We start from the raw sequence: 8,365 nt of genomic DNA on the forward strand, positions 1-8,365 counted from the left end.
AGACAGGATCTCATTCTTCATGTTTGTCAAAAAGGAGTGTGATATACAGTCATACTTCAAAGATTTTGTGGGTTCAGTTCCAAACCATTGCAGCAATAAAGCAAGTCACGCAAATTTTTTGTTTTCCCAAGCAATACAAAAGTTATGTTTAAACTATACTGTAGTCTATTAAGTGTGCAATGGTGTTATGTATATATATATATATATATATATATATATATATATATATATATATAAAACAATTAAAATGCACTTTATTTTAAAAAAATGTAAACTGTCACCTGATCCTTCAGTGAATTGTAATCTTTTTGCTGATGGAAGGCTTTTCCTTGATGTTTACTGCTACAGACTGATCAGGGTAGTGATTGCTGATGGTTGGAATGGTTGTGGCAATTTCTTGAAAGACGACAATGAAATTTGCTGCATCAGTTGACTCTTCCTTTTACTCGAACACTTAAGAGGTCATTGCAGGGTTATTAATCAGCCTAATTTCAGTATTGTGACATCTTAGGCCATAGAGAGGCCTGGGGAAAGGGAGAAAGACAGGAACAGTTGAACAATCAGAACTATATTTATCAATTAAGTTTGCCATCTTATGTGGGTGTGATTCATGGTATCCCAAAACAATTAGAGTAACAACATCAAAAACCAGTGGTCATACATTACCATAACAGATTTAATAATGATAAAAAAAAGTTTTAAATACTACCAGAATTACCAAAATGAAACACAGAGACATGTTCTGAGTGTGTATTGTTGGAAAAATGATGTCAATAAACTTGCTCAATGCAGGGTTGCCACAAACTTTCAATTTGCAAAAATCAAAGTTATCTGTAAAGCAAAATAAAGCCAAGTACAATAAAATGAGGTGTGACTTGCCTTGGCAGAAATACTAAGTCAAAGGACCTGGCTTGAAACATGGCCTCTCTTTTTCCCATCTATAAAATGGGCTAAGGTAGGGAAAACCCTGTACTAGGTGATTCCTAAGATTCCTTCCAGCTTTAAATCTATGATCCTAAAACTGAGAAGGAACTTAAGGGAAAACTAATCAGTAAAAACAACTGGGAAATTACATTTTTCAAATATAGCTCCTCCATGTCTGGAAATTTTGTGTGCTTTGTTTACTAGGGCAAGATGGTCATCACATTAAGTCTCCCTTACATCAAGTGATGAAAGGTGACAAAGGACAACTGGTGCTCTGTGATGTCAGGATGACTTCAGATCCCTTGTCTAGCCTGGGACCATTGGCCTCAAGTCCAGCTCTTGGTGCCTGGGGAAATTTAGTTTTCTCTGCACCTTAGGCCATACCTAGTTCTCTCAGGAGGATTTTTATTTCTCCAGAAAGACAAATTTGGGATTTTCTAACTTACTAACGGGGTGGGGGGGGGGAGGGAGGGGGGAAGTGAGCTTCCAACATCACTGGGACTTGCTTAGCATCCTGATCTTGGGACATTTGGAATAGCCTAGTTTTTATCCTTCTTCTTGTAGTTTTAATTTGCGAGAGGCAACTTTGGGATGGAGAGGGCTAGCTTGTGTGGGTCACCAGGATGTAGGTCACCTGAGAAAAAAGGGTAAAGAAAAAGAGATCTAGGTCATTAGAGCTAGTGATTCTTGGCTCTTCTTTTATGATGCTTCATTATGTTTCTCATTTTTAAGAAACTGATATAAAATCTTCCACACTTTCACAATAAGATTCCTTTCATTGACCTAAGATTGCATAACCAGAAGACTCTTTTTTAAGAGCAGCAGTATATCTGAAGCTGTGGCATTATTTTGCCAAAATTAATTAGAGCTGTTTTGAGGATTTCATTCTTGTCTAAGAAAGTGCCATATGAGATTACTGGGCGATAATTGAAATTCCATCCTAAAAAGTTTCATTCTTTTAGCTTATGATTTTGATTTCTGTTAAAATGTCCTGAGGAAGATATGTTTTATTCATCTCTCAGCTGATCATACTTAATGTAAATGAGGTTTTGTTAAAACCTTTCATTTAGAGTAATTTTTAATAAAAAGTGTAAGGCTTGTGTTTTGGAATTGGGAGAGAAGCTAGATGGGGAATGGCGAAATGCAAGGATCCAGAATGCAATGACTGACTAGGAGGTAAGTCTAAAAAAATTGGAGGATAGGGGTTTTAAAGATAAGCCATCATTTGGCTAGTATTCTTTTTAAGGGGTCACTGGAATTCTTTATACTTTTTAAAAACTAACATTTTTTTTTTTTCAAGGAAAAACTTCAGAGGACCAATGGGGAAAAGACAGAGGTTATTTCCAAAAGGTGAGAACTTAATTTATTTGTTTTTCAAATGGATCAGTGTCTGAAATAAATCACCTACATGACTGTGACCACCCCATCATACTCAGTTAGTGAGGCACAGTGAAAGAATTAGCGGGTTTGGAAATCTAAAGAGTTGAGTTCTATCTCTCCCCAGGTCATTTTTTAGCCATGTAATCTTGGACAAGTAAGTCTGATGCTCTTCACTTTAATTTCCCAGGTTTCATTCTTGACCACCACTTTTACTAGTTACTAGGTACAAATTAACACTTGGAATCTACTTTTCTGATCTGTCAAATGGGAATGAGCCTGTCTGTCTTCCATGCCTTGGCTCTTCCATGAATCCAATGGAACAGCAATACAGATGTTAGCTTTCATATAGGAAACCTTCAAGGTTCCATATAAATGCAAGTGTGGCAGTGGCTTGGTTTTGCTCACCCCTTCCACTACTATGCATCCATCATAGGATTATAGTAAATTTAGCACTGGAAAAGAACCTCAAAATCCAGTTCCCTTCTTTTATAGTTGAGGGTGGGGCTCAGATTAAATGGTTTTCCCAGGGTGTTAGAGGCAGGATTTGAACAGAGATATTCCGTAATGCAAGATTTTTACTCTTATCTGCTTTGCCAGGCTACCTTTCAGGGAGATACCCATTCATTCTTGGTGCATAGTATTTCCTTAACCTCACACATGTGGTTTTTTCTTTTCTTTTAGCATCCTTGGTCCAGCCCCCTTCAAAAGACTCCTGTATCCAGAGCAACTTGGAGACATTGCCATGTCCACCTCCTCAGTTAGAACTTTCATGGGAACAGGACCAACTTCCCAGAACTGAGAAGATGACCAACCTCAATGACCAGCCTAGCTCCAATCAATTATCAAATACCTCCTCTTGCAGCACTCTATCTGTGTCTGCTTCATCGCTATCTCGGCTGAAGGGTCAAGCCGTCAATACTGGGCTGTTTCCTAAACTGAAATACCAGGGAATGAGGAGATCATTTCTGCCTAAGAAATACCACAAGAATGTCTCACCTTCTCCTGACTTTAGGACAAAAGCAGCTGAACGTCCGACATGCTCTAAACAGTTTGTTGTGCCTCATCTTATGCCTGTCCATCAATCGAAAACAACAGTAAAATTCAAGCGCCCTCATGGGGTTACTTCAGTCACCAATCCACTTCCAAAAATCTCACCATGTCGTGACTACCGGGGCAAGCCAAAGTTACCATACCTCAAACATCAGCCTCGACCTCTGGCTTACACCAGCCATCGGGTAGTCACAGCTCCTCCCATCGTGAAACAAAAGAGGGCCAAGATTGTGAACAAACCCTCGGGACCGCCTCTTTCCCGGACCAGTTCTTCATCACTGCCACCATGCCAGAGTCACAGAGAAGTTCATCGGCGCCCTCAACACCGGGGTATGATCACCCCAGCTCTGCTAGGAAAATTGAACCTCTGGCCCAAGAATCACTTTACAGAATCACCTAGTTCTGAAGACCATCCCAAAACCACAGATTCAGAAAAAACATCAGACCAGTCTGACTCCCACCCCAAATCTCCCCTGCAAACCTGCCCATTTTCAAAGAAAGAACGACCTATTCATAGACGCTCAGAAACAGCTTTACTTTCTCTAACCCTTAACAGAAACAAGCCTGCCCGTCCATCATTTACCAAATTTATTAGCAGAGGCACAAACACATATATACTATGGCCCCAAAATAAGAACACATTGCAAGGTTACCACCAGGCCAGGTCAACTATTAGATCACCATCAGACTCCATGATCCGGCCCAGAGCAAAATCTGTTCCATCTCTACCTCTGAAAGTCTGGGAGACCACGGTACCCCAAACCATGACCACATGGCCTGACCATGTAGCTGAAGCTTCACCAGGCCCTGATTTGAAGGTCAAGGACACAACTGGACCATTACCACCTCCTGTCCAGCCAGTTATAACACCTGTACCAGGACTTGTTCAGAGCAATGGGATTCCTCCAGACCTGAATGATCCGACTACAGTTTCCAATGGCTTGGGACACCAAGACTCAACTTTAGTGAGCCAGAGCGGTGTGCCCGAGATAGCATCAGTATCTGTTTCTACAATTCCAGATGTAGCAGTATCATCCCTCCTCACAGAGTCCACACCCAGTCCTGAGCCGTTGGATAAATCCCCATTGATAGCTGGTGATCATAGGCCCAGGGATCCATTTGGCTTTGATCAGCAAGTTAAAGTTTCAATAAATCCTCATACCTCGTTCCCCTCATCAATGTTCTCTGAACAAGCAGCTGAGTCTATAATTGGTCTAAACTTCCAGGCCTTGATGGAACTAGAAAATAAATCAACATATGAAGTGAAACTTGATTCCCAGAACCTATCTCAACCAAACCCAAATGACCAGGTCTTATCTTCATCCATCTTGGACCACCAGTCTAACCCTATGCCAAATGAGAAAGCCCAGGTCACACTTTCCCCTGACTCATTCCATGGGATGAAGGTATCATTGACTCCAGATCACCAGGTCTCACATCCACCAAACACTAACAAACTGGCTGAGGTTGAATCAAAATTCACCACCACCCAAGACTTACTTCCAATAGATCAAGAGGATCGAATTTTACAGATTTTACCTCTCCTCAACCCTAAAGAGAGTATTATTCTTTCATCTGATCCCAGTGGCCAAAAGGATACTTCATCAGGCAATGGTGACCACCAGGCTAAGATGGCCTTGACCTTTGGCCATCAAGATGAGGCTCAGTCTAAGCTTCAGTATCATGATCCAATTGGAGAGAACAGAGAAATTCCATGGCGTTTGAAGTACATCAAACCCTACACTATTCAGGGAGGCACATTGTCTGCTGCAACTGTAAGTGCTATCATCAATTCCATCCCTGAGAAGAAGATAAAAAGTGACATGTGTAAGCAGATACTCTTACGCCGGATGAAGGAAAGTCCCCCTAGGAGACCTGGTCAACGTATGACATTTAGTTATACAGTCTGCTTGGAATGTGCTTCCTGGATCCCAAATGGCTGTCCTCATGTTGAGGGGATGAACCATCTTTCTGAAACACAATTGTTGGCCATACTAATGCCTCTGCCAGGTTCTGAAGAAATGGGTGTGAAATTTGTCCTACGAGTGCCCAAGAAAAAGCCCTTCTCCCTTTTCAGTATGTTATTCCCCGAGTATGAAATGCACTGGCCCTCCTACCATTCATCAGACTTAGCATCAAGCTCAAACATTGAGGCCTATGGATATCCTAAAGTCACCCGACATCACCCTTCATTCTTGTTCTCAGACAATGAGCCCTTTGAATGCCCCCAACTCACCTGGCATCATCCATCATCACTCTCGGGTACTGAGCCCTATGAATGCCCCAAAGTCACCCGGCATCACCCTTCATTTTCACCCTCAAGGACTGAGTTCTATGAATGCCCCCAACTCACCTGGCGTCATCCATCATCACTCTCGGGTACTGAGCCCTATGAATACCCCAAAGTCATCCGGCATTATCCTTCATTTTCACCTTCAGGCATTGAGCCCCGAGAATGCCCTCAAGTCACCTGGCATCTCCCTTCATCCTCACCCACTGAGCCCTGTGAATTCCCCAAAGTCACCTGGAATCACCCTTCATCCTCAGGCATTGAGCCTTATGAATATCCCAAAGTCACTCAGCATCATCCATCATCCTCATCTTCAGGCATTGAGCCCCATGAAAGCCCCAAAGTCACTCAGCATCACCCTTCATCCACGTCCTCAGGTACTGAGCCCTGTGAATGCCCCCAAGTCACTCAACATCACCCTTCATCATCATCCTCAGGCATTGAGTCCTATGAATGCCCCAAAGTCACCCAGCATCACCCTTCATCCTCATCCTCAGGCACTGAACCCCGTGAATGTCCCAAAGTTACCCAGAATCACCCTTCATCCTCAGGCACTGAGTCCCATGAATGCCCCCAAGTCACCCAGCATCACCCTTCATCCTCAGGCACTGAGCCCCGTGAATGTCCCAAAGTTACCCAGCATCACCCTTCATCCTCAGGCACTGAGTCCCATGAATGCCCCAAAGTCACCCAGCATCACCCTTCATCCTCAAACACTGAGCCCCATGAATACCCCAAAGTCACCTGGCTTGACTTGCTTCTTGGCAAAGATTGGCAGCCATCAGTGAAAAAATCACCTAAACATCGAGTGCCTTCCAAGGAAGAGACATTCAAGAACAGGGAAGATGATGAAAAGGAGAAATTGAGGTTACTTACACTGGGTTTCAAATCTCTTCTTGAGAAATTTGAAAAGCAAATGAAAAATTGTTAACCATCTTTTTTCTTTAAAAGTGATTGGCCCCTTTGTGTGCCTTTGAAACTTATATCTGACTTTGTGTCTCATTTATATTTTAAGTAGTTGAACAGAGAGACATTGAGCCTGTCTTTCTATTCAGGAACCTATTCCTGGGCATGCAGGGGGAGAAGGGACTCCATGTTCTACTGCTTCCCTCTCATAATCATGTTCTAGTTTCCACGTAGATTACGTCCAGATGGAAGGGAATTACATAGGAGAGAAAAGCTATGCTCTCTGCTTTTTCTTCCCCCCACCTCCTTCCCCATATAGGTCCAGTAAAAGACACCTCCCCTCCCAAAGTTATCTGTTCACTTCTTTATTAAGACCCTTTCTCATCTCAAAGCCAATAATTCCATATTTTAGTATTTCATAAGATCCATGATATTATCAGTGCTAGTATTTCCTCAAACAATACATTGCAAATTTGGTCAATTTTAATGGTGGTTGGTTTTCATTGCCTTAAGATCCATGATATTATCAGTGCCAGTATTTCCTCAAACAATACATTGCAAATTTGGTCAATTTTAATGGTGGTTGATTTTTCATTGCCTTCTTTTTAGATGAAAAAAATTTTAAAAACCTGTTTTCTGTCTTAGAATTTTCTGGTGATGAAGCTATCCAGACACTGAGGAGCTCTTCCTGGCACACCCCACCATCTCTGGGTAAACAGTTAAAATCTTTCCAACTTGGTGTAGGTCAAACACAAGTCTCTGAGAACCAATCCCATGCTCATCTCTACCATATAACCAAACAAAAGAATTGTACTTGCTGGAAGCATTTTTCAATGAGAAACAGAAAAGAAGACAGGAATCTTTATTATTATATAGATTCTTATTGGTGAGACATTTTCCTTACTAGTTTCTCATCCAAATGGTGATACAACTACTTCTCTATCATACCTGGTACCATTAATTCTTGTTACATTAGAGAAAACCTGCCTACTTCATGAGATGCTACTTCCTGTTTACTTGCAGAGCATTAAAAGTCTAGTCCATAACTTTTTTTAGTATTCTGAAGTCATTTGTAATTGATAGAGTACAACCTAAAAATAATTATTATAAAACATGTTTGAAAAACCTCTTATCTAGTGTCCAAATGGTTTTTTGAATGATTTATGAGATGAAGAAGGAGTTTTCAGATTTAAATGCATCATTCCTCCTAACTTCACCCCCCAGAAGAAATCTACTAAATAAGCAGCAACTGGAAAAAAATATGGGAATCTTCAATTATTATGGTTCCAGGACATATAGTGGTTCTTTGTCATCTGGATCTTTGCTCCCCAAGGATATGTGAAATTTGTTTTCATGGAAACATCCATCACAGAATAAGTGGTGATGATTTCATGATTTTGGTTGAGAGCAGGATCAAACCAAAGACCAAATCCTACTCTTGAGGAGCTAGCAGAATAGTAAAAGTAAATGGGTGATTATGTCTCAGTCAGGTGACAATCAGAGAACAGGTGTCTGGGGAGATGAGAGAAATCATTCACTTACTGCCTTATATCACAGATCTCCTTTAGTCAAAATGGCAATGTTCTCTACGTAAATTAATGCTTACCTTGTATAGTTTGCTCTAAATAGCTTTTATGTGAATTTGATTAAGGTGGATTTTAATTAAATGCTATTTTTAAAATATTTATGTTGCATGTTTTTTTATTTGTTCAAAGGTAGGAAGGCATGTGAAATGGGATCTCAAATGAGGGCTGTGTCAGTTATTGAAGAGTAAAGACTTTTAGGAGAATCTTGAGCATCAGGGATCAAATATGA

General features: G+C 41.0%; 1 protein-coding gene and 1 long non-coding RNA gene across 3 annotated transcripts; one reads left to right on the top strand and one right to left on the bottom strand.

Annotated features, from left to right (window-relative positions):
- Positions 1–268: 268 nt before the first annotated feature.
- Positions 269–1,221, bottom strand: LOC116422366. Its single transcript, XR_004232973.1, has 2 exons — positions 1,074–1,221; positions 269–524 (listed from the first exon to the last, which is right to left on the bottom strand). It is a non-coding gene; the product is annotated as an uncharacterized LOC116422366 (long non-coding RNA).
- A 62-nt stretch (positions 1,222–1,283) lies between these two features.
- LOC100919494 lies at positions 1,284–7,658 on the top strand. 2 transcript variants are annotated; one of them, XM_031959585.1, is made up of 4 exons: positions 1,285–2,100; positions 2,225–2,274; positions 2,986–6,021; positions 7,196–7,658. In XM_031959585.1, exons 2-4 carry the CDS (start codon positions 2,244–2,246, stop codon positions 7,438–7,440), a joined length of 3,312 nt encoding a protein of 1,103 aa, XP_031815445.1. In that variant the 5' UTR covers positions 1,285–2,100; positions 2,225–2,243; the 3' UTR covers positions 7,441–7,658. The 2 variants fall into 2 exon arrangements, with proteins under 2 accessions (XP_012399935.1, XP_031815445.1); XM_012544481.2 differs by lacking the exon at positions 7,196–7,658 and having other exon boundaries at positions 1,284–2,100; positions 2,986–6,627.
- Positions 7,659–8,365: the final 707 nt, after the last annotated feature.

The sequence above is a fragment of the Sarcophilus harrisii genome, chromosome 3 (genome assembly GCF_902635505.1).
Source record: "Sarcophilus harrisii chromosome 3, mSarHar1.11, whole genome shotgun sequence".
NCBI classification, from domain to species: domain Eukaryota; kingdom Metazoa; phylum Chordata; class Mammalia; order Dasyuromorphia; family Dasyuridae; genus Sarcophilus; species Sarcophilus harrisii.

Excerpts from the sequence above, each read along its gene's own strand:
- LOC100919494 (XM_012544481.2), top strand. The coding sequence starts at position 2,244 with ATGGGGAAAAGACAGAGGTTATTTCCAAAAG. Across the intron at positions 2,275-2,985 it reads ACAGAGGTTATTTCCAAAAG|CATCCTTGGTCCAGCCCCCT; the intron begins GTGAGAACTTAA and ends CTTTTCTTTTAG.